At 43.9% G+C, this 26,896-nt stretch overlaps 1 protein-coding gene across 28 annotated transcripts in view; it reads left to right on the plus strand.

The window, feature by feature from the left end:
- The window catches only part of ZNF532 (zinc finger protein 532), a 127,752-nt gene extending 107,763 nt beyond the window's left edge, over positions 1–19,989 (plus strand). For 8 of the 28 annotated variants that reach the window (XM_031658866.1, XM_031658872.1, XM_031658862.1 and 5 more), the window contains 3 exons: positions 12,510–12,622; positions 15,285–15,432; positions 17,510–19,467. In XM_031658866.1, coding sequence (XP_031514726.1) covers positions 12,510–12,622; positions 15,285–15,432; positions 17,510–18,004 — 756 coding nt within the window. In that variant the 3' untranslated portion in view covers positions 18,005–19,467. Of the gene's footprint in view, positions 1–12,509; positions 12,623–15,284; positions 15,433–17,509 lie in introns of those variants that run through there. The other 20 variants (XM_031658877.1, XM_031658880.1, XM_031658881.1 and 17 more) reach the window with 11 other exon arrangements.
- Positions 19,990–26,896: the final 6,907 nt, after the last annotated feature.

Here is a 26,896-nt window from a genome sequence, read left to right on the forward strand (position 1 = left end):
TGCAGAGCTGCTTGCAGTTTCCTGACATGCCACATTCTTCCTTGTCTTTGTTACTTTCTGTTCCTTTTGCCTGGACATGCCTTTCCTTGCCGCATTGCCTGCCTGTGAGCTAGTTGTGGCCAGCAGGTCTCTCCATCCCCACTCTGCCCGCTGTGCACCCTTCCGCGCACCTGTGGCTGCCTCTACCATACCTTTTTTTTCTGCCGTTGTTCAACAGATTATAATCTCCTCAAGGGCATGGAGAGCCTGGCAAGTTAGAGTCAGAGCTCAGTAAAAACCGTGGAAGGAATTAATTGAAATGCACGGCATTCGGTCTCCCATGGCCTGCTGGGTTTGCTGAGGCTGCTTCACACCTCAGTTTGGCTGAGGACTGGCTGTAGCTACTTACTCTCACCACTTTTTATTACTGTAGATTTGCACCTTCTACCTTGCTGCACGGCAGTTGCAAGCCTTTGGCCAGAATTGCCGGCTGAAAGGGAGTGGTTCAGTGCAGGCTCATTAAACATGTGTTAGAAAAAATCATTTACAGCACTTGAGTGGTGGATACCAAGCTGTATCTTTGCGCACAAAGTACAGCACATATGGTACTCGTCTCTGAAAAATCAGTACCCTACAAGGCATGCAGGCAATAACGGGTTAGAACATGGTGCTTAAGAACACCACAGTGACTAAGATGTTTACAGATACTTCAGACATTTGTAGTTCATTGCCTACAGGGCTGCTGTTATTTTGGAGGCCAAGGAAGATATTTCCTTCCCTGGCTTTTCCTGTTTATCTCTAAGGGGCCCAGAAGGTAGAGGCTCCCTTGACACTGGGCTGGTGCTGCTGCTGAGACAGGAAAAATAAGAGACTTGGTGCCTGTCTCTGTGTGCTTTGGGAGAATATACCAGGACTTCCTGGCCAAAAATATTTCGGATTAAAAACATTCCCATAGGCAGAGACTAAGCTCCCTCACTGTCACAGAGAAGCACCTTCCTTCCAGCTCGGCTTCCAGTGCCCATGGCTGCAGCGAGTCTAGCTCCTCGCCCCTCTCTTCCTTTTGGCTTGGAGATTGGGTTCTGCTGTCTCACTGTGGTGCTCCCATACCTGGAAGCTTACTGATGGCAAAGCCTTGGCTTCTTGCAGACCCAGGCCAGTGCCTTCCCGAACCTTCTCCCTTGTCCTCTCTCAACCTGAAGTCCCTTCTTGGGACCCAGGGATCCCCCCCGTCCCTGGAATCCATGGCAGGCAGAGCGCAGACATAGATCCCTTGGGGTGGCGGGGCGGGGAGGAGTTTCGTATCTCTCATGCCTTGAAGAACCCAGATTTGCACTGATACTAGGTTTCTTCATTGAATCGGTGCCGAAAAGGGTGGTTTCTCTCTGTTGCATTGGTCCAGTGTTGTGATTGTACTGCAGTGCCTGGTGAGGCTGTTATGGACTTGGCCTAGAATGCAACTGTCGTTTGTAATTTCTTTAGGAAAATATGTTCCTTAATCCAACTGGCAGACCAGATTTCAGATTTTAAGAATTTAGGACATGATTCCGTCTGTAAATTGACATTACCTTGAAACCCAAAACAACTAGAAAATAATTTAGCCACAGATGGGGACATCAAAGGAAATAAGAGGCCATTCCGGGGCTTGGTTGAATGAATAAGGACTTGTAAGATAGACAGCACTAGAAGGTAACTGAGAGGAAGGAGATGCTCACTCGCTTTAGTTTTAAGTTGGGAAAACTTCAGACCCAGAGGGACTGCAGGACTTTTTGCAGAGCACTTTAGCCCTTGTGCCTGAGCCTCGGGGTGTGGGCTTTTCCACAGCTACCCTGAGTTGTGAGTGAGAACACACACTTACTGCTTGGCAGGAGGAGAGCTGGGACCTGGGGTGAGACCAGCACAGAGGAAAGTTCTGTCCAGTCTGCCACATCCAGCAAGTCCGCATTAATGTCCAGTTGGAAGGGTGGTTCAGGGAGGAAGACGGGCTCCACTCTCATACCCTTTCTTCATGTGTCCTCAAAACCAGTCATTGCAGCACCACAATCAACACCGACACGGAGCACAGAGGAGCATCTTCATCGCTGCCTGGCAGCTTGGGCTCTCTCCTGGGTACACAGCACCTTCCTGGGACACTCCAAGGGGTCACTTGTGTGCCGCCCTTTTTCTTTTTTTTTTTTTATTTATTTATTTTTTTGAGACGGAGTCTCGCTCTGTCGCCCAGGCTGGAGTGCAGTGGCCGGATCTCAGCTCACTGCAAGCTCCGCCTCCCGGGTTCACGCCATTCTCCGGCCTCAGCCTCCCGAGTAGCTGGGACTACAGGCGCCCGCCACCTCGCCCGGCTCCGCCCTTTTTCTATTACACCTTCAGATATGATGGTTGATTATATGTACTGGTGGGACCTTATTAAAGTGGTCATTCAGGCAGTTGGAAAGTTTCTATATGATCTGGGGCTAGGACTGTGGAGAAAGTGACCTGTCATCATTAGGTCTGTTAGCTTTTTTGACATTTGTGTTTGCTTGTTTACTTTCTAATGTTGTTAACACATTTTTTTATTGATCTGATAAAAACAGTAATTATCTTTAAAAGGAATGATTAGTTTCTTTTGTCTTTTGATTTGTGGAAATAAATACTAGAAAGAGTCTGTGTAAGTCTTCAAGCGGTAATTTTTATTATGTAGCAATGTTTGTCCCCCCCGCCCCCCGCCAAGATGGAGTCTTGCTTTGTCGCCCAGTCTGGAGGGCAGTAGCGAGATCTCAGCTCACTGCAGCCTCCCACTCTGGGTTCAAGCTATTCTCCTGCCTCAGCCTCCCGAGTAACTGGGATTACAGGCGCATGCCACCACTCCTGGCTAATTTTTTTGTGTCTTTAGTAGAGATGGGGTTTCTTTTTATTATTTATTTGTTTATTTATTTATTTATTTATTTATTTATTTACTTTGAGATGGAGTCTTGCTCTGTTGCCCAGGCTGGGTGCAGTGGCGCGATCTCTACTCACTGCAAGCTCCACCTCCTGGGTTCACGCCATTCTCCTGCCTCAGCCTCTCGAGTAGTTGGGACTACAGGCACCTGCTACCACGCCTGGCTAATTTTTTTTATAGTTTTAGTAGAGACGGGGTTTCACCATGTTAGCCAGGATGGTCTCAATCTCCTGACCTCGTGATCCGCCCGCCTCTGCCTCCCAAAGTGCTGGGATTATAGACGTGAGCCACGGCACCCAGCCATATTTGTTCTTTTATAAAATACTAGCTATTAAATGGGGAAAAAATCTTTCACAGTGACCTTTTTCTGTTCCAATTGCTTTGTGATTAAAAAGGGCCAAAAGATTGTTTAACTACTAGAAGAAAATATTCTGTGTATTCCTGCCAGTGGTCCCTTTTTGAAGACTGGATTCTCTTGAGAACAGGAATAATAAGAGAAATAACATGTCACCCATCTGTAGATGAACATCTTCGGAACCAGGGAGGTTTCAAAGGTAGGACAGATGCCTGCAAGTAGAAGAAGGGGAATGAAGTTGAGCCAGATCCAGACAAATAGGGCAGCAAAAATTTTTTTCATAGTCAGGTGGTCTCTGGTGAATGTTTCAGAGTTTATGGCCATGGCAGTGCACACCCCAAGGCACCTGTCAGCTCTCTTTCCTTTCCGGGGCGTCAATCATTGTGAAGGAGAGGCAGTAAAGATTAGTCAGGATTAATGAAGAAGTACCCAGTGGATGGCACGAGGGTATTGACCCAAGAGTCCCCTGACAGAGAAGAGATGTGAGGTCTGTTTAGGGTCTGCAGTGAGAGCCCCAGACCTCTGCTGCACATCCCCACTGGCCAGTGGAGGTGGACGCAGAGGCCCGTGGCAGGCGCATACCCCTGGTAGCCCCACCGTGCCCTGGCAGGCATTTCTGGGTTTCATTGGCATGATGCTGGCAGCTTGTTAGAAAGTTTTAGGTAGCCTTCCTTCAGCACTTTCTTTTTTCCTCTGCCCAAGTGTCTGACATTGCTCTAAGCTCAAACTACAGTGCAACCCGTCTCTTTCCCATCTGCTCCGGATTTGGCCTTCTGTTCTTGTGCATTTGTTACTGTTTGCGTCATTGCTTTTTCAATTGTACAATGTCATCAGCAGACCAGACAGTCTCATAACCAGGAACTTCGGAGAGCTGGTTTTGTTTTTGTTGTTTTAAATAAGCATAGTGGTAAGCACACGTCGGTTTAACCCTCTTTCTTTCAAAGTTGTCACCTTGGTAATCTAGGCGCATGACAGTGGTAGTGCTGGTTCTCAGAACCTGTTTAGAGCATGGCACATGAAAAACAAAACATTCTTTTCACTTTATAGTTATGACTGGCTTTAGCTAGATTATCTACATAAATTCACATGAATTTGGTTCTGAATGATTGAGACTTGTCTCTGTCTTCTGTTGAATGTGAAACAGTGGTCTCAGTCAGGGATCAGCAAACTGCGTTTCATGGGCCCGCCACCTGTTTTTGGAAATAATTTATGAGAACACAGTCACACCCATTCATATAATTATTATTGTCTCTTCTTGGTTTTAAACTACAAGGGCAGAGTTGAGTAGTTGCAACAGAAACCTTATGGATTCTGGCCTAACATACTGTCTGGCCATTTAGAGAAAAAGTTGTTTGACTGTTTACCTATCACTTTGGTAGAGTTGAAGACTAGAGCTGGTGTTGGAAACTCCCTTGGTGAACGTGCTAGTGGTGGTAGAATGAATCTTCTTTAGCGCAGTTTGGCATTTAAAGAGGCTTAACATTTTTCACAACCTTTACATTAGAAAAACTGCTTTCAATAATTCATACAAAGGAAATAATTGATTTCAGAAATTTGTATCTGTAGTTACTAAGAAGTTGAAAAAACCTGAATCATTAATAGAAAATAAACAATTCATGGTTCATTTGTGCAACAGAATACGATACACTTGTTAAGAATGCAGAACTAGGCCGGGCACGGTGGCTCAAGCCTGTAATCCCAGCACTTTGGGAGGCCGAGACCATCCTGGCTAACCCGGTGAAACCCCATCTCTACAAAAAATACAAGAAACTAGCCGGGCGAGGTGGCGGGCACCTGTAGTCCCAGCTACTCGGGAGGCTGAGGCAGGAGAATGGTGTAAACCCAGGAGGCGGAGCTTGCAGTGAGCTGAGATCCGGCCACTGCACTCCAGCCCGGGCGACAGAGCAAGACTCCGTCTCAAAAAAAAAAGAATGCAGAACTAGCCGGGCATAGTGCCTCACGCCTTTATTTCCAGCACTTTGGGAGGCTGAGGTGGGTAGATCACCTGTGGTAAGGAGTTTGAGACCAGCCTGGGCAACATGGTGAAACCCCGCCTCTATTAAAAATACAAAAGTCATCCAGGTGTGGTGGTGCACGCCTGCAATCCCAGCTACTTGGGAGGCTGAGGCATGAGAATCACGTGAATCCCAGGGCAGAGGCTATGGTGAGCTGAGACTGCAGTACTGCACTCCAGCTTGGGTGACAGAGACTCTTGTCTCAAAAACAACACAAAGAAAACAAAACAGAACTGTCAATGTGTGTGGATATGTGTGTTTTACAAGTGAAAAAGAATCAGGTTTAAAGCCAACATGTATAATATAGATCAGTTTTATAAATACAAATACACGTCAGTGTGTATATTCAGAAAAAAAATGGGAAGGCTGTGTGATTAGAAATTGACAGTGATTGTTTTGATTGGAAGCAATCTTTTCTCTTTTACATTGTGCAATAAGCATTTGTTACTTTGATAAAGAAATAAGAAAATGAAGGCCACAGTTATTTGAGTCTGAAGTCTAGATGCACCATACGTGCTTCACTTTGAAAATGGAAGCTGCTGGGCAGGAATTCCCTCAATATCTAGGCCCCTTCGTCACCCACCCACCCCTGACTTTAATAAGCATCACGAACCTGTCCCTGGACGACGCCTTGGCTCTGGCCACACAGGAAGAGCCGTTCTTCCTGTGTCTGAATCCCTCCCTGTCTCCCTGCTCATTCATTCATCTCTCGCCTCTATCCTCAGCCTCTTCATTTATTACAGGCTGTTTTTTTTAATCAGTATTTAAACACTGTCATGTCTCGCCCATCTTGCCAGAAGTAAGCAGAGTTCCTCTGTGTGCAGCACTTTATCCTAAATTCATTACTCCGCGATTACTTTGTAGAACCTACTGATACTTTCCAAGTAGATAATTGTGTTCAGTTAATGTTTATTGATTCATTTCCACAGTAAGTATTTACTGTTTTCTGTATGCTGAATGCCAAGGATGCAGAGATGAACAATTCATAGCTTCTGTTCTCAAGGAGCTTATAGGGGAGGGAAAATGCCCCAAACATCCCTTTAATAATTAAAAAACAACAAAACTTTGGTAGTAGGCTTTTTCTTTGAAGAAGGAGGCTTACTATAAGTTGGTGTTTTACCCACTGATTGAAATACATATATATATATATATATATATATATATATATATATATCACCAATTTTTTTTTTTTTGAGATGGTGTCTCACTTGCTCTGTCACCCAGGCTGGAGTGCAGTGGCACTATCTCTGCTCACTGCAACCTCTGCTTCCCGAGTTCAAGCAATTCTTGTGCCTCAGCCTTCTGCGTAGCTGGGATTACAGGCATGTACCAGCATGCCTGGCTAATTTTTGTACTTTTAGTAGAGACAGGGTTTTGCCACGTTGGCCAGGCTGGTCTTGAACTCCTGGCCTCAAGTGATGTGCCCGCCTTGGCTTCCCAAAGTGCTGGGATTACAGGCATGAGCCACTGCGACTGGCCAGAAAGATTTTTTTGTTACCTTAATAAGTCATTAGAGAAATGCAAATTAAAACCACAACAAAATACTACTGGCCACCCTGTAGAATGACTGAATTAAATAAAGTGGCAATGCCAAATGCTAAAAGATGGCAGAACGGTGGGAGTTCCTCTCCACTGCTGGTGGACATGCAGGGGACAGCCGCTCTGGAAAACAGTTGGACAGTTTCTTATTTAACAGATGACTTAGTAATCTTGCTCCTGGGTGTTTACCCAAGAGAAATCATATTCACAGATGAATGTTTATAGTAAACATTTATAGTGGCTTTATTCATAATATCAAAAACTAGAAACAACCTAAATGGCTTTCACTTGGCAAGTAAACACAGTGGAGCATATCCACACTGGAACACTACTCAGCAGAGAAAAGGAATGAATACCGATAGACCCAACAGCTTGGAGGAGTTATACATGTATTATGCCGAGTGAAAGAAGCGAGACTCAAAGCTTCACGTGTACTGTATGGTTCCACTTATATGACAAATGGAGACAGCAAAACCAGAGATAGAAAGCAAACCTGTGGCTGCCAAGAGTGGGGTCGAGGGGGCGGGGTTGATTATAAAGGGGCATGTGGGAATTTTGGGGGATGACACAACTGTTCTATATCTTGACTGTGGTGGCAGTTATTCATAGAACTCTACTTTTAAAAAAGTGATTTTATAAACTGTATCTCAAACCTCAATTTTTTTTTGCAGTAACAGAATTTTTTTGGATATGTGCTATATTCTCATGGTTTAAAAATTTAAACAATATGAAGGAATATGGTGACGTTTTACCTCCTAAGTTTCTTATCTTGAAGTCTGTTTAGCATATGTGCATATATGTTCTCATTCTTCTAATACAGAACACAGCTTCCGTCTATAATTTTGTGTACCAGTACTTTCTCCACTTAGTAGTTATGGTTCTTTTCATGTCAGTGCATTGAGATCTTCCCTCCATTTCTATAGCAGCATGGCATCTTGTATGAGTGCATGCATGTATTTAGCCAGTTCTCCTTTGATGGACCCACTGTCCACGATGGTGCAGTGAATAACCTTGAACACAGTCACTTCCGCTATAATGCTTATGTTGAAAATATAAATTTATTCCAGTGCCACTGATCTATCAGAATAATGGGAGCTTAACCTGAATTTCATGTTTGCTTATGTGTGATTTCATCCCTGAGAAATACTACGTGACTACAGAATACTGTGGAGTTGTGTAGGAGCACACAAAACACACACACACAACACACACACCCCCGATTTCACCAGCGCCTCCCTCTCACTGTGGGTCACAGCCGTCCACAGCTGGTATTGCAAGCTTCCCTTCCACTAAGATTGGCCTCCTTCCCCCACTTCACAGTAACTCACAAGCTGTAACCCTCTGACCTCCACAAGCTCACTGCAGGTCTTTTTCAAGGTAAAGTGCAGTGGTTTTTTTTGCATTTCTTAACCATTTGATGTAGTTAATATTTTCATTTGATGTGTCACTGACGAAGTCTTGAGTGCTGTCTCTGTGACTCCATTTTTGCTAGAGACCCTGTTTTTATTGTTGAATTTTTGCGTAGTGCGGTCATTTTTAGGAGCACAGATGTTGCCTTACAGCAGAAATGGGCTGTAGTAAGTGTGCCGGTCTCTTCATTAGAATAGATTGCCCGGTGGAAGGGGTCAGAGCTTTAAGAGTGAATTTTGGAGGGACTGCCTGCTGCTGTGCTATATTTAAATCATATAATTGGCTTGGTTTTTCCTTTTTCATAAAAAGGTGTGATGATGGAGCTGAAGGGCATGTGTCAGCAAGGGTGGAGGATAATCCTGTACCCTGCAGTCTTAAGTTTGTGGGAGTTTCTGGCTGCATGGTGGTTGTTAAGGAGGCTCTTGCATGTTGGCGCAAGGCAGATGCCTCATGCAGGTAGGACTCCCAGGACAAGGTGAGATGTGGATGCGTCCGCAGATCTGGGTATGAAGTTACGACTTTTCTCCCTCTGACTTCCCCAAAGTCACTGGAAACAGAGACTCGTAAGCAGGGAAACAGAAAGGACCAGTTAAGAGAATGGGAAGTTTCTGATTGTGAGGGAAGCCCCATGGCAAACCGAGACACGTCCACCAAGTGCCCTCCAGGAAGAACGGCTTGCCGAGGCAGTACCGTCCCAAGCACAGAAGCAGCACGGGGTAGATCACGGGTAGCACCATCACTGGAGAAAAGGAGGCGGGGTTAATGCTTGCTTCCCTGAAGCTGCCACGATGAAAGCCAAAAATGAGAGAGGAGGAAGAAATTTTAGGAAGTGTACCCGAGTGTTTGATATTTTACTCTCAAAAAGTTTTATGTTGCAAACTTTGGGAACCCTGCCAGCTTATCAGTTCACTATTTCTTTAAAGAGTTCTATTTAAAAACAAAGTAACTCGGAACTGAGTAGGAAGACATATTCCTTTTCTGATCTTAGTTAACTGTTAAAAAGTCCACTCAAAGCCCTCAATCTCAGCTTATAGTACAGTAAAGCCAGGAGGAAGCAAACGGCCTCGAGTCTTAGAATGACGGTGGTGGCTTTACACTGGAATGCCGTTTTCCCACTTTTTAAACTTACAAAAGCAGAAGGAGCTAGTAATACTGAGGATCAGAAGTTAGGAAAATAAATTTGGGAAAGCACCTTTGAGTAAGTTTGTTTTTAAAATCTAACAGAGGAAGAAAGTCATTAGGTGGTTGTGACCAGGCAGGTTTGATCCGGAAACTGGTGTTTTAAACCTCATTTTCTTGTCACCAGTGAATTGGAAACCTTGCTTATTTTTGAATTGCAGAGTTCATTTCTGCATTTCTCATAAAGATGCTGAAACAGAAGGATGTCTCTCACACATTGATTCATCTTTTGAAAATAGCTACTGATTTGCTAAGCTGTTCTTCATTTCTTACCTTAGGGTTTTCTTATTGGCATTTCCGTATTAAAATTGTCTTGATGTTAATATTACTACACAAGAAGAAATAGAATATTAAACCCGTCACCTTAATAGGAAATCTAATTTTCCTTTCTGTGGGGTCTCTTGCCCTATTGAATTGTTAGATACATTTTTCTTTATAATCTGTTTTGGTGAAGCAGTGTTGCTTTTAGAAAGATGTCTTGACTTTCAGTTGATTTTTTTTTTTTTTTTTTTTTTGAGATGGAGCCTTGCTCTGTCTCCCAGGCTGGAGTGCAAATGGCACAATCTTCTCGGCTCACTGCAACCTCTGCTTCCCGGGTTCAAGCAATTCTTCCTCCCCAGCCTCCTGGGTGGGGTAGCTGGGATTATAGGCACCCCCCATCACGCCCGGCTAACTTTTGTTTTTTCTTTTTTTGAGACGGAGTCTTGCTCTGTCTCCCAGGCTGGAGTACAATGGCCTGATCTCAGCTCACTGCAAGCTCCACCCCCCTGGGGTTCACACCATTCTCCTGCCTCAGCCTCCTGAGTAACTGGGACTACAGCCACCCGCCACTATGCCTGGCTCATTTTTTGTATTTTTAGTAGAGACGGGGTTTCACCGTGTTAGCCAGGATGGTCTCGATCTCCTGACCTCGTGATCCGCCTGCCTCACCCTCCCAAAGTACTGGGATTATAGACATGAGCCACTGCCCCCGGCCCCAGTTGATTTTTATATGTAGAAAATGTAGAAAGCATTAGATACTAGATTTTTAAATATCTTTATTGAAATACAGAACTATTGCTCATGACTTAAAGGCTTGTTACCTCTTATTCACTCTTTGGCTGCATAAATGCTAATCCAAAAGGTTAGGGATTGCTCTTGGCTTATTTTGTGTAATCAAATCTTTAAGAATATTTTTGGGTGGCACCAGCTTCTTTGCTTTGTTCTCTCTCCTGTTGTTTCCCCCAGAGATGAACAGCATTGGTATAACTTTTAACTTGAAGAAATTTTCTCCTTTGGATTCAAGATGCTTTTGAATATCTACCAGACTGATTTGGTTTATTTAAAAGGCAGTATTTTTCTACTCTTTTTAAGTGGAAGTTGGATGCATAACTTGACTATTACAAGAGCATTTCCTGACTGGTGTGTCCCACGCTGCCTGTCCCCTTTGTTAATTGTCCCGGTGTTCTCGAAGCATCCTGGGAGGCAGGCACTGTTGCAAGCCCACCTCCCAGGGGTGGGAGTGGACATTCATGCAGGTTGAGTGGCTTTCCCCAGGTCCTGTGATTCATGAGGCAGAGACCAGGTGCCAGCTCATCTTAGGTGCTGCCGGCCAGACTCAGCCACTCCGATTTGCCTGCCGGTTTGAACGAGGACATGTTTGTCAAGCTGAAAATTGTAGTCAGTCTGGGCACAGTGGCTCACACCTGTAATCCCAGCACTTTGGGAGGCTGAGGCCCGCGGATCACTTCAGGCAGGAGTTCGAGACCAGCCTGGCCAACATGGTAGACCTGGTCTCTACTAAAAATACAAAAATTAGCCGGGCGTGGTGATGGGCGCTTTTAGCCCCAGCTACTTGGCAGGCTGAGGCATGAGAGTTCCTTGAACCCAGGAGGCGGAGGTTGCAGTGAGCCAAGATTACGCCACTGCACTTCAGCCTAGGCAACAGAATGAGACTCCGTCTCAAAAAAAATGTAATCATTTCTTTATCATGTAGATTGCAATCACTTCTTAATGTTATCTCACATGAAAACTTCTTCCTACTTCAGTGTTTAGTGAGTTTAGAGCCAGATTTTGTTCCATTCATGAGGCTTGACAGCTCTTTAATTTCCTTGTGATATGACATTGTTTAGTTCTAGACTGCTATGCATGTCATAACCAAAGAATTTGTTTTAAAGTTAAGCCACTAATTTACCTCAAAGGTTCTGCATGGAGATACATTCAATTAACATATCTCAGCCTGAGTGGGAAACTTTTAAATATAAGAAAATTCGGCTTACCTACTTGACAGCATTTGCTGTCTCTCTCTCATCTGTTAAGTATACCAGCAGGCAGCCTCCTTAAAATTGTTCCAAAGTTATCTGTTCTTGAGATGATCAAGTGATATTATTTAAAACAAAAATCCTTCTAGAAAACTTGCCTTATATAATGAATAATTAGTCACTAAAGGGTAGCCAGAGATTTCATTTAACATGGCATACTAAATAAAACAGCATATTCCGTCTACCACAAATTAGGTTGTGGCTTTACTTAGTACTTACTGATACGTTTTCACATATTTTCAGTAAAAGATTTATATAATGTTATTTCAAATACCTGGATGTTTGTGTTGAATCAAAAACCTGTGTTTTTGAGAATTTTTTTTTTACCCTTATGATAATTTAACCCATCCTCCTAAAATTAGCCCCGTCATGGTTACCTCAACCTTGTCCTCAATTTTATTTTTACTATATATTTTTTTAAAGTTTTCTGGGTTTTGTTACTGTATTCCTAAATACAGGTTGAGTATCCCTGAACTGAAAGTGTTTTTAATTTTAGATGTTTTTGGATCTCGGCATATTCAAATATACATAATATCTTGGGACTCTAATTGTGATATTTGTTCATGTTTCATATATACCTTATATACATAGCTTGAAGGTACTTTTATAAAATAATTTTAAATTTGTGCATGAGACAGTTCCAACTGTGTCCCGTCACATGAGGTCAGGCATGACATTTTCCATGTGTAATGTCATGTCAACACTCAGTTTTGGATTTTGGGACCTGTAATAATGATTTAAACTGTTACAAAAGAGTTCTTAATTGTTTGAATGCATCTGTTTTCATTCTCTTAAGTGACTTTCTCTCCTTCCTCCAGCAAATGAAGAAACACCCCTGCCGCCAGTGTGACAAGTCTTTCAGCTCGTCCCACAGCCTGTGCCGGCACAACCGGATCAAGCACAAAGGCATCAGGAAAGTGTACGCCTGCTCGTAAGTCCTGGTTTCTAACGGGACGCAGTCAGAAGACTCAGGAGGAACCTCTGGAAGGTTTTTCGTGTAGTACCATCAATTTGCTGTGCTCCACAGTTGCTAGATTACATTTCTATTTATTTTTTTTTTTTTTTTTTGAGACGGAGTCTTGCTCTGTTGCCCAGGCTGGAGTGCAGTGGCGCAATCTCGGCTCACTGCAAGCTCCGCCTCCCGGGTTCACGCCATTCTCCTGCCTCAGCCTCCCGAGTAGCTGGGACTACAGGCGCCCGCCGCTGCGCCCGGCTAATTTTTTCTATTTTTAGTAGAGACGGGGTTTCACCATGGTCTCGATCTCCTGACCTTGTGATCCACCCGCCTCGGCCTCCCAAAGTGCTGGGATTACAGGCGTGAGCCACCGCGCCCGGCCCTACATTTCTATTATTGTTTTGGCATAGAGTTTTTGGATTGGGTTGTCACACTTAAATACGAAAATAAAAAGGAGCATTTTCTTGCATATCTCATGTACATGTTTTCTGAGACAGACAGAGTCTCACTCTGTTGCCCAGGCTGGAGTGCAGTGGTGCAATTTTGGCTCACTGCCACCTCTGCCTCCCAGGTTCAAGTGATTCCCCTGCCTCAACCTCCTGAGTAGCTGGATTATAGGAACGTACCACCACTCCCAGCTCATGTTTGTATTTTTAGTAGAGACCGGGTTTCACCTTGTTAGCCAGGCTGGTCTCGAACTCCTGACCTTGGGTGATCCACTGCTTCGACCTTGTAAAGTGCTAGGATTACAGGCATGAGCCCTGGCACCCAGCCTGATCCCTGAGTGTCCTGGGGGAGCGATTGATTGGCAGTACATGGTCTCTCTGCACACACCGAGGTGATTTGGCTAGCTTCAGGGCTGGTCACAGATTCAGTCCTCGGCTGGGCCCTTTGCAGTCACAGCATATCCTATCTACCACAAATTAGGTAGTCACTTTACTATTTACTGATATGTTTTCATATTTTTGAATATATGAAATTTTTGAAAAATAATCGACCTATTTTAATAAAGCAGGCCAAAGATAGTTTAGAAAACAGGTTGGCTGGGGGCAGTCACCACCAAAGGTGGGGCAGCCTGTGACCAAATCCAAGGGACGGGGTGGGCCAACATCAACCCAGACTGCAGTGGACAGTCATAAGCAGCTACTTCATACATGAACACCAGAACATATCTCATCATTAGTGAAAGTCTATCACTCACTCAACTGGAATGTGCCTGGAGTGGGTTGATAAGAAGAAAGCATGGCTCATGAGAGAGCCAAGGACCCTGAGGCTAAAGCACTGAAATGTTACATGGATATCAGTGCAGGCCAGGTGGACCCTGTGGATCGGGGGAGTCATGAAGTTTGGCTGTCAGATTTGCAGGGGGTTGTAATTGGGTAGGAATCATCTGATTCAGTGAAGTTGAAGCTGTTTAAAGTCTATGTGTTGAGACCAAATCAAAAGAATCAGAATTTAGAAGGATGCTCTGGGCCAAGATGACAATGGGAGGTCAGGCCCATAATGCTTCACTGATAGGTTTTGCTTATTTCCCCATGAACTTAGCGTAAAATGCTGGGATTGTTCCACTAACTTATGGCCAACAAAAAATTCATCCTCATGGAGAGCCCCCATCCTTTGTGGCCACTGCCCTGCAAGGGTCTCTAATAGGAGGTCATCAGGGTTTAGGGCCAATCATTATAAATTCCTCCAGCCATTTTGAAGGCAGATTTGAGACCACAAGAGACTTTTTGTCCTTCCCTGCAGTAGCATTATTAATACCTGGTTTTATAGCATCCATAATGACTAGGGCCATTACCTCTTTTCTTTTCTTTTTTTTTTTTTTTTTAGACGGAGTTTTGCTCTTGTTGCCCAGGCTGGAGTGCAATGACACGATCTCGGCTCACTGCAACCTCTGCCTTCTGGGTTCAACTGATTATCCTGCCTCAGCCTCCTGGGTAGCTGGGATTACAGGCACGCACCACCATGCCTGGCTAATTTTGTATTTTTAGTAGAGACAGGGTTTCTCCATGTTGGGCAGGCTGGTCTTGAACTCCCGACCTCAGGTGATCCACCCACCTTGGCCTCCCAAAGTTCTGGGATTACAGACGTGAGCCACTGCACTCAGCCAACCTGTATTCTAAACTATCTTTGGCCTGCTTTATTAAAGAAAAGAGGTCAATTATTTTTCAAAGAAAAACTATTTTTGATCTGCTTATCATCTACTGAGTGACCACACATACTCGACTACCATGAGTATAAACATGCATGTTGCTTTTGTGCTTGGAGGCATTTGGGCTGGACACTCATGTCTTTGTCATGGCAGAGGATAGGAATAATTAACAGCAGCACGAAGGAGTCAAGGAGGGACTTTACACTAATGTGTTCAGCATGGTGCTCATTCTGAGAATACTGAGTCATTGAAAACTTTTGAAATGCAATATTTTCCCTTTTCCCTTTAAAATTAAAGCCATCTAGACCTGTAAATTAAGGGACACTCCTAGCAAAACTGCTGCTTGCGTGTTGAACTGTGGTGTGAACTGAGCTCATTAGACCTGTCTGTGTGAACGATGGCTCGGGAGGCCCTTCAACCATGAGTTCTTCCACAGGAGCTTATTTTGTCAGCAAGTGCGTTATCTCCTTGCCTTTCACCCCACAGGCACTGCCCAGACTCCAGACGTACCTTTACCAAGCGACTGATGCTGGAGAAGCACGTCCAGCTGATGCATGGCATCAAGGACCCTGACCTGAAAGAAATGACAGATGCCACCAATGAGGAGGAAACAGAAATAAAAGAAGACACCAAGGTCTAACACTGCAGATGTTTGCTTTACAGTGAAATTGTGTTGACCTGCTTTTCCCTTTTTATTTTTATTTTTTTTTAAGTTTTTGTTGCATAGTTACAGTTTTAAAAATTCAGACTCACCGGGCACAGCAGCTCAACGCCTGTAATCCCAGCACTTTGGGAGGCTGAGGCGGGCGGATCATCTGAAGTCAGGAGTTCAAGACCAGCCTGGCCAACAGGGTGAAACCCTGTCTCTATCAAAAAATACAAAAAGTAGCCGGGCATGGTGGCAGGCGCCTTAATCCCAGCTACGTGGGAGGCTGAGGCAGGAGAATTATTTGAACCTGGGAGGCAGAGGTTGCAGTGAGCCGAGATAAAGTCATTGTACTCAAACCTGGGGGACAAGAGCAGGACTTTTCTCTCAAAAAGTTTAAAGAAACAGTTTAGGCTGGGCACGGTGGCTCATGCCTGTAATCCCCACACTTTGGGATGACAAGGCAGGCTGATTACTTGAGGCTAGAAGTTCGAGACCAGCCTGGTCAACATGGTGAAACCCCGTCTCTGCTAAAAGTACAAAAGTTAGCCGGGTATGGTGGAGCTCACCTGTAATCCCCAGCTACTCAGGAGGCCGAGGCAGAAGAATCGCTGGAACTTGGGAAGTAGAGGTTGCAGTATGCTGAGATCACGCCACTGCACTCTAGTCTGGGCAAAAGAGCGAGACTCTGTCTCAAAAAAAAAAAAAAAAAAAAAAAAGATATTTAAAAAGCCCTCCTGTCTTTGGTGCTGTGCTAGGTCTGGAATGTAACCAAGTAAAAGCTTAATGTGTGCTTTCAGGGAGTTAATCATTTGAGTAAAACCTCATCAGAATACAAGTCAGACTGGTGTGGCATTAAAATACAATACTTCAAGTGCTCCTGGTGATGTGTGAAGCCAGGCTCGGTGGCTCACACCTGTAGTCCCAGCACTTTGGGAGGCTGAGGCAGACAATCACGAGGTCAGGAGTTCGAGACCAGCCTGGCCAATATGGTGAAACCCCATCTCTACTAAAAATACAAAAATTAGCCGGGCATGGTGGTGCACACCTATAGTCCCAGCTAAGCGGAAGGCTGAGACAGAAGAATTGCTTGAACCCAGGAGGCAGAGGTTGTAGTGAGCCAAGATAGTGCCACTGCACTCCAGGCTGGGCAACAGTGCAAGACTCCATCTCAAAAAAAAAAGAAAAAAGAAAAAGTGTGTGCAAAGGTAGCTTCAGGTCATGGCCACATGTGAAGGTGCACATGAACAACAGAACAGAAAAGCTGGGGCAGAGAGGAGGGACACATGGGCTTGGGAAGGGGATTCAAAATAGGATTTAGAGCCCTGGAAGGGAAGGATAAATGGCAGATGCAGCAGGGGAAATGATGTGAAGGAAAGGGTAGGGAAAGCTTCCAGTGGCTCTCAGTCAAAAAGCAAAATCCTGACTCTTTCCCACAAGGGGCATTACAGACAGTCCACCTCCGCATCTCTCGGACTCTGGTTCCTGCGGGCTCCCTGAGCACTCCTTCCTACTGGCTCTGGCCACCCTTCTGTCCCCCACTCACAAGCCTGTTCCCACCTTAGGCCTTGGCACTCACAGCTTCCTATGCCTGACTGCTTTCCCCACACTGCATCAGGTCTCTTTTCAAATGTCACCTGGCACCAGGCTGTCCCTGACCATACTACATCACCTAGCAGCTGCACACACACCCCCATTGCTTCCCATGGCCTCTATCCCACCCTGCTTGGTTGTCATGGGTCTGACGTGCTGCATATTTTCTAATTTGTTTCTGTTCATCTAACTCCGCTGTAACAAATCCCAGGAAGCTAGGAGCTCATTTGTCCGCTGCTGTGCCCACTGGCCAGAGCAGTGCCTGGTAACAACAGCTGGTAGGTTTCTGTCTGGAGTGGAAGAAAGGCGCAGGCCTCCGGGTGGGGTGGCAGACACACAGCTCTAAAGCCCCTAAATCCCAAAGCGTTCAGCACTTGTTTTCCTGGCAGCTCTAAAGTAAGAGAACCGATCATTTATCAGCCATCGGGAAGAATGGTTTTCAATCGTATCATTTGCTCTCTTTCCCTGAAAGGTCCCCAGTCCCAAGCGGAAGTTGGAAGAACCAGTTCTGGAGTTCAGGCCTCCCCGAGGAGCAATCACTCAACCATTGAAAAAGCTGAAAATCAATGTGTTTAAGGTTCACAAGTGTGCCGTGTGTGGCTTCACCACCGAAAACCTGCTGCAGTTCCACGAACACATCCCTCAGCACAAATCCGATGGTTCTTCCTACCAGTGCCGGGAGTGTGGCCTCTGCTACACGTCTCACGTCTCTTTATCCAGGCACCTCTTCATCGTACACAAGTTAAAGGAACCTCAGCCAGTGTCCAAGCAGAATGGGGCTGGGGAAGATAACCAACAGGAGAACAAACCCAGCCACGAGGATGAATCCCCCGATGGCGCCGTGTCAGACAGAAAGTGCAAAGTGTGCGCAAAAACTTTTGAAACTGAAGCTGCCTTAAATACTCACATGCGGACACACGGCATGGCCTTCATCAAATCCAAAAGGATGAGCTCAGCCGAGAAATAGCCACAGATGCTCCATGAGGAAAATCCCTGTCCACATTGGAATAAAAAAGACATTTTTGTTACAAAAGGTTTGCAGTATAATAGAGTTAACAGTACTGTCTAGGCTGTTGCAATATATTCTCTTTCAACGTACCTTCCTTCACCTCGTCGTATATATCCTCGATAAGTATTAAAACAGTATTTGAGTTTCAAAGAGTTTGTATATATTTAAATGAATAACTTTTTATACTCTACTCTTTGTTACATGTTTGTATCAGTATTTAGTGGAAAACCATTTGAGTTGTTTTGGGTTAGAATTTTTCTTTTTGTACTGTTTCTTTAAAACAGAGTTCTTAGTAACAGGGGCAGTTCCTGAATTCAAATAAACCATTTTGTATGTTTGGATTTTGAATGGGTTAACTAATTACAGGCTAAAATAATGCCTTTTTTAGTGTTTTTAATTTTTAGAATTCACTACATAAATTGTAAGTAATTGTGGGTCTCAAAAACACTAGGAACTTTTAAGTGTCTTAGCACTTCCTCGATGTGCCTGCCCTGAGGGAGTGAGTTCACATTTGAGACAACTGCGCTCCACTGTGGGCGTGCCTTTGTCTTCAGGCCACGCCGAAGGGTGTTTAAAGTAGCCTTGCAGGTCGCTCCTTTCCCAGGGGTGGATAAAAACTGAAGCCAGGAATCTAATAAGGAATGCTGATTTCCTCAATTCTATTTTGAGGAATGGGGGAGGCTATTTTTTTTTCTGGGCAGCTCTGCAAGGCTGGCTTTAAGAGCACAAGGATGGAAAGTAACGAAAGGGCTGGACTACTATAAAAGTTACAAATACGTAGTTAGACCAATAGATTTATATAGTCAGGTTTTTGTCATGTAATTTATTAACTGTTACAGAAACACAACTAAGAATATCAAGCATTTCTCTGGCTCTTGACAGAAAACAAATCAGTTGACTTAACCCTTTGCTGTCAAAAGAGTTGGCGTTTCCTGTTCCGGGTGCTACTGCCAAACGTTCTGGTACTTAGAGTCGGGATGCACAACTTCCACCACCGACTTATCAGTGCAGCCGCCTGTGTATTGCAATGGGCCGTTACCTTAAGCACTGGGCCACCTGGGTTTAGTTCAGCCATTTCAAGAGTATATTTAACGTCGGTAGTTCTGCTTTCTTAAAATGCAGCAGAGGTACTCTTCTGTCCCTTCCGTTTAGAGTTCTCTGGGAGAGTTCTATTTTTTGGTTCCGTTTTGTGTTTTCTTTTGCATTTTATATCTTGTATTTATCCCTGAACATGTTTTGTACTTTTTTTTTTTAAGAAAAGGAATTCTTTTGTGTATATATAGATACTTGCATGATATACTGTAGTCAACGTTCGGTTCCTCGAAAGGTCTTGCTGCTGTCAGGTGTTATGCACTCCATCCATCACAACTGTATGAAACACATTTCATATGTAAATAAACGTGGGACATTTGGCCCTTGTGCTTCTGTGAGAGAGTTATTGACGGTGGGTCTCTGACATCTTTGTGAAGCTTGGGAAGTGATTAATTGCAGGGACAAGCTACAGGATGTTGCAGAATTCTTCCCACCCAGAAGAATGGCATATTCGTTCTCATTAGTAATCGGCTATTTTGTCACTTTCTCGTTGACTCCATCAGTACATCGGTACAATCCGAGGGTGTGAATTTCAGCTTGAAATTCCATTGCTGTTACTTGTTGCGGTTGTATTGCTCTAAGTTGTATTCATAGCACTTTCATGTTTCTGCATTTGAACCTTGCAATAAGCCTGTGTGGTAAGCCACATAGGTCCGAATAACCTACTTTTACAGTTGAGGAAGCTGAGCTCAGATTCAGTTATTTGCCGAAGCCCTCATAGCTGGTAAGTGGCTTTGCATATTAGAACCCAAATATTTTGCTTTCTAAATCTAATGCTCGCTCTATGTGGTTATGTACATATTGACAAATATTCATTTATTCAACAAATAAAAAGTATGTACAAAACATGATACAGAATTTTTGTTTTTGGCACTATGACTTTATAAATAACCTGAAAGTCTTTCTACCCTTAAGTACCCAGAGATGCTTAATATAAAATTAACACCTGTTAAATGCATAGGTGAGAAAACAAAGTTTTTAAAAATATCCAGAGGTCCAAAATGAAGAAACTAAAATCTAGATTCCAGAAAAACACTACACAATGCTGTAACCCTGGGGGAAAATCTGGATTGTTCAGCTGAAGAGGGAATTGGTAAACTGGAAGATAGCCCTTGAGAAAATTAGCCTCAGCACAGAGATAAAGTGACATTTCCAATATGAAAGAGAAGTTAGGAATCAAGAACAAAATGAGAAGATCTAGCTTCATTTTAATGGAAGTTCCAGAAAGGGGGACTAGAGAGAACTGGGAAGATAGTGTAGAAAATCTTAGCCATTGGCCGGGCACGGTGGCTCAAGCCTGTAATCCCAGCACTTTGGGAGGCCGAGGCGGGTGGATCACAAGGTCAGGAGATCGAGACCATCCTGGCTAATATGCTGAAACCCCGTCTCTACTAAAAAACACAAAAAAACTAGCCGGGCAAGGCGGTGGGCGCCTGTAGTCCCAGCTACCCAGGAGGCTGAGGCAGGAGAATGGCGTAAACCCGGGAGGCAGAGCTTGCAGTGAGTTGAGATCGTGCCACTGCACTCCAGCCTGGGCGACAGAGCGAGACTCCGTCTCAAAAAAAAAAAAAGAAAAAATCTTAGCCATTAATGAAAGACATTAATACTTGGGTCAACAGTGAATGCTCAACAAAAATCATGCTGGGACATAAATTCTGCCCATTCTTCATTAGTTGTAGATGCTGGGTGTGTGCATTTGAGGAGGAGTATAACGTGAGGTATGCTCAATTCTTAGGCAGTCTATATACTCTTGAGTGCAGAAGTGAGACCTAAGCCTGAAAGAATAGGCTTAGGCCAAGTTGGAAAAACCCTTGAATGAGGCCAGGTATGGTGATTCACACCTGTAGTCCCCATAATTTGGGAGGCCGAGGTAGGTGGATCACCTGAGGCCAGGAGTTCACGACCAGCCTGGCCAACATGGTGAAACCTCATCTCTATTAAAAACATAAAAAATTAGCTGGGTGCAGTGGCAGGTGCCTGTAATTCCAGCTACTCTGAGGCTGAGGCAGGAGAATCACTTGAACCTGGGAGGCGGAGGTTGCAGTGAGCTGAGATTACACTGTTGCACTCCAACCTGGGCAACAAGACCAAAACTCCATCTCAAAAAAAAAAAAAAAAAAAAAAAAAGCACTGTGAATGATAGAATGCAGGGGTTTGTACTGATAGAGGTAGTCATTTGGACAGGTGAGTGATAAGATCCGATTAATGGGTGGCAGTGTTTAGGATGGAGTATATCAATCAGGATAGGTCGGGTTATACTGTGGTTATGACCTTAAGTCTAAATAGCTTATCACAAGACATTTCTTGTTCACATTCATTGTCCATTGTGGGTTGGCTAGAGGCATGGCTCCGTATCTCCTTGTCTCGTTACCCCACTATCAAAAAGCTGCCAGTTGTGTGCAGAGGGAAAATGCAATGAAATGCTGTGGCCCAGAAGTGACAGGTGCCACTTCTCACAACTCACTGGCCAAAACCAGTCATGCGGAGCCACCTAGTCACAAGGAGGCTGGGAAGTGCAATCCTCCCACATGCCCAGGAGACTGAAAGTATTTGGCCATCACAGGAATAACGTTTAAATTGGCATAGCTATGGTGCTGACACAGTAGGAACACTTGACCTAGGGTAGTGGGAGTAGGCTTGGGAAGTGGCTTCAGCTGTAAGTAGCATTTCAGATACAGTTTCCAGAGGGTTTCTTAATGTAGAATACAGAGAAAGTCTGATCTGAACGTTCAAGCTTATGTGATTCCTTAAATTTTTTCTCAAGGTTTAGGTTACTTAAAAATATGGAAGCAGGCCGGGCATGGTGGCTCACACCTATAATCCCATCACTTTGGGAGGCCAAGGCAGGTGGATCACCCTAGATCAGGAGTTCAAAACCAGCCTGCTCAACATGGTGAAATTCTGTCTCTAATGAAAATACAAATGAGCCAGGCATGGTGGCGCCCACCTGTAGTCCCAGCTACTCGGAAGGCTGAGGCAGGAGAATCGCTCAAACCCAGGAAGCAGAGGTTGCAGTGAGCTGAGATGGTGCCACTGCACTCCAGCCTGGGTGACAGAGCAAGACTCTTATCTCCAAAAAAAAAAAAAAAAAAAATTATATATATATTATGTATAGATAATATATAATACATATATAAAATATATAATCATGTATATTTTTTACTTCCTATATATATATATATGGAAGTAAAAATTAAGAGCTGATCACCAGGAAGATGATCTTAAGTTTCAGGTATACATACAAAATACGCTTTTGTTTTTATGTATTTGGGTGATACATCAATAGCTGAGTAACAAATGCATACAGAAGAATGCCAGCAAAATGTTACTTGCAAAATGAGAAAAAGGAAAATGTAGGCTTACACTGCATGGCAAAGACCACTTCTTCCTCCCAAACACATTTTCTGCAAATTCCTTACTCCTACCACAGCAAGTAGTCCAAAGAACAGCTGTTCTACCCTGAAGCTCTGGTGGGCGTGCCTCACAAGTGTCAGCAGGCTAGTGAGTTTCCATCCTAGGTTCCTTGACCAAGTGAAATCTCCTCTTGAAATTTTTGGGCAGCCAAGAAATTTATAAAATATGACTCAGAGGAACCCTTCATCTATCCCAAAGGATAGTCTGAAAATAAAAAGTAATGTGCCAAATGTAGGATGCTATTTATGCCATTTAATTTACACACACACACACATGCGTGCACACACACACACACTTTGCAAATTTCAGATGCTGTAAGGATTCCAGATGGTAGTTCTTAATTTTAACATACATCTTCTAAATAAGGAACCTACCCTTAGTTAGCTACCTTAAAAACTTGGCTCCTACTCAGGAGGTGTAATACACTCTGCTTAAATGGATCCTTGAAACTTCTTGTTTTCTTTGACAATTTTTGTTTTTGTTTTCTCAGTTTTGAATCTCACATCCTTACCAAGTTAGTTGTAAGCCTTTGGAATACGACAATGTGAATGTCTTTTTTTTTTTTTTTTGAGACGGAGTCTTGCTCTGTCACCCAGGCTGGAGTGCAGTGACTGGATCTCAGCTCACTGCAAGCTCCGCCTCCCGGGTTTACGCCATTCTCCTGCCTCAGCCTCCCAAGTAGCTGGGACTACAGGCACCCGCTACCTCGCCTGGCTAGTTTTTTTGTATTTTTTAGTAGAGACGGGGTTTCACCGTAGTAGCCAGGATAGTCTCGATCTCCTGACCTCATGATCCGCCCGTCTCGGCCTCCCAAAGTGCTGGGATTACAGGCTTGAGCCACCATGCCCGGCCGAATGTCTTTCTTTATAAAGATCATGGTAACCAGAAAACAATCTATAGTAGATGCACAGAGTATAAATAGAAAGGATTATTCATAACATCCCACTACAGCAAACTACAAACCAGCAAGACAGGGAGAAACAAAATACATCCCCAACAACCAGAAAACAAATTATAAAATGGCAGTAATAAGTTCTCACCTATCAGTAGTTACTTTGAATGTAAATGGGTTAAATTTTCTAATACGAGGACAGAGTGGCTGAATGGATTAAAAAAAGACCCAAGTACCCAACTGTATGCTGCCTACAAGAGACTCAGCTCTCTCTTAAGGATGCACATAGACTGAAAATGAAGGGATGAGAAGATACTGTATGCAAATGGAACCAGAAGAGAGCAGAGGGTAGCTATACCTACATCAGACAAAGCAACTTCAAGTCAAAAGCAACAAAAGAGACAAAGGACATTATATAACAATGAAAGGGTCAATTCATTGAAAGGATATAACAAATATAAATGTGTCCAACATTGAATGAAACACCTAAACATATAAAGCAAATATTAATAGATCTGAAGGGAGATAGAAACTATAATACAACAATAGTAGGGGACATCAATACCCCACTTTCAATAATGGATGACCATCCAGACAGAAAATTAATAAGGAAACATTGGACTTGAACTACACTTTATGACCTGACAGACGTATACAGAACATCCCATCCAACAGTAACAGGATACATATTTTTCTCAAGTACACACAGAACTTTCTCCAGGATGGATCGTATGTTTGGCCACAATACAAATCTAAACAAATTTCAGGGGATCAAAATTATATCAAGTATCTTTTCTGACCACAATGGTATGAAACTTGAAATCAGTAACATGAGAAATCTTGGAAAATTCACAAATATGTAGAAATTAAACAACATGGGTCAAAGAAGAACTAAAAAAGAAAATCAAAAAAATCCTGAGACAAATAGAAACAACATACCAAAAACCTATGGGATGCAACAGAAGCAGTTCCAAGAGGGAAATTTATAGCAAGAAATGCCCGTATTTCTGCAAAAAGTCTCTCTTCATGCTACTAGAAGTTTCTGGAGTAGCGAGTTGTCATTCTATAGTCACTGTTAGCCCCAATCAACCCATTCTGAAGAGCCCAGCCTCAATTCACATGGTTTGAGTATGAGGCTGAATTTGAGACTTGGCTTCTCTCAGTCTTTTCAGAGTATTTTCTTTTCACATCCATTTTTTCTTCACAGTCCCAATGGATTTTGAACGTTTTAGTAAAGATTTAATACATTGGATAAAGCTTTCATGATCTTAGCCTACATTTTTCTAGGCATTTGCTCATTCATATTTGCTGCCTTCTTTGGAAATTTAGATTCGGGGGTACCCTAGATCCTGTTTCAATTACGGTCCCAGCAGAATGCAGTACAGCACACTGAAAAAGGTTTAACTTTGAAGAAATTAAGGAAGGTACTATATACACAGAGCTGTGCGCTGGAACAAGGCTCGAGAAGCCTGAGTAGGGGCGGGAGCTAGAGCTGGAGCTGTGGGAAAAGGGCACTCAGGAGGAGCCACTGCCAGAGCCACGGTGAAGCCAGGAAGGTGTGGGGAGCGGAATCACCGGTAAGCCATCTCATCACACTCAAAGATTTCCTGCCCACACCTCCCACCTGCCAAAGCTAAATACAAGCTAGAGGACAAAGCAGCCACAGTAATAGTTTATAGATGTCCGTGTGTTGGGCACAAAACAGGACAAAGAAGGGTGGACGAAGGATCTCGGTTTCCGAGTGGAAGGTTACAATGATCACTGACACCTGGCAGGCACTTTCAGCAGAGCATGTTCTATGCCTGTTTAGTCAACATGCATCTCATCCCCTACAGGTAGGCTCTCTGATGGAACACAGTACTTCAGATTCTACATTTACCCTTTCTAATTACCTTGCCAGGTTTCTCCTGGAATTATACCTTTTCCCTAGTGGTTATTTTTATGCAAGGAAACAGAATCGCACTTCCCAGAAGATATTCCTTACCAGTTTCTAAATTCAATTTATGAGGTTAGTTCTGACTCATCATGTAGCACTATTTATAATGTTTCCCAGTATTTAAGGGAACTGATTATTAAATTTGCCATGCTATTTTATTGCAAGTTGCTTATCCTCAAGCTTTTCTTACAGTTAGAACTGTACATTACATGACCATGGCAGATCTGTTTGCAAACACAATCCTTGGCAAGACCATGTTTTCACCCGGGGGAGTTCTATAATTAGAGTCCACCATAGCACACCTCCAAGTCCAACTCAGTTCCAGAAAGTGTGGGTTTCGCCCGAGCCCATGAGTCATTTCCTGACCTTCAGGTCAAGTCATGCTTAATTGGATTGGTTATTTTTGGAGAACAAATGTTATTTTTTAAGAAAGAACAAGGTAGGCACAGGTCTGCTGATCAGAGAGGATGGTGTGATGTTGACAAGAGTTAACGGGAAGTAGAGCAACATCTTCCACCCTTTCCACGGTGGAAACAGATGCATCTGTAAGCAGGAATAATGAATGTCTCTACTTTGCCAGTTCAGTTCAGCACCTGAACTTCCCTTTCCAGTGTTGGGGGCACCTGCCATTATATGAATCTTGGCAAGAGATGGATCTTGAAGTATCCAGAAGGTCACTCGCCCTGACTCCCAGCAGCCTAACTTCAGGCACGGGGTGACCAAAACTATGCTCCTACTCGACTCTTCAGTAGGTGATACAAAGGAGCAGGCCACTTAAACACATTTGTCTGGTGGCATGATGGTGGCATGGTGGCAATGGCCGTGGTGACTCTGAATTGAGAGTAACTTTGTGAATTGTCAAAGTGAGGGAAGTCAGTTTGTCTTTAAGGAACTACTGTATTGTCTTGGACACAAGCAGTGCCAACATCATGGGGAGAACCTCAAGTTTAGACTCTTGGTTCCCTCTGAATAAGACACCAGCTAAACAACATGCCAGTATCCATTGTTTCAGAAGAGACCAAGATAAATGGAAATGAGTGCCTTTCAATTGCTATGAGACCAGCCCCGGAAGACCTCCCCGCTCCCATCACCATACCTAACCTCACCTCCTATCACTTCCCTCCACTCCTACGTCACTCCCTCTTTTTCGTTCCTATCCACGATTCATATTCCTGTTACAGGACCTCGGCACATGCTCTTCCCTCTCCTGGAATGCTCTTTCCCAGTTCTCCTCATGAGGGCTTTTCACATGTTTCACATCCGGTCCACACAGAAGTCCCCTGCCTGGCGAGCCTTCCCCGATTCCCTTACTGAAATGTGCCCACCCCACTGAGCACACACCTGCCTTGCCACTCTCCATCTCTGCTCCCCCCCGTTTTCTCCCTGGCACTTATCACTGCCTGACATGATACACTTATGTGCTAAATGTCTGCCATCCCCCGGACGAATGTTCTAAGATTTTCCATGAACTCTCTGCTTGCTTTCTATCTGAAACTGCCATTTCCTCTCATTGCAA

This window comes from Papio anubis, chromosome 19 (assembly GCF_008728515.1).
Source record: "Papio anubis isolate 15944 chromosome 19, Panubis1.0, whole genome shotgun sequence".
Classification (NCBI taxonomy): Eukaryota; Metazoa; Chordata; class Mammalia; order Primates; family Cercopithecidae; genus Papio; species Papio anubis.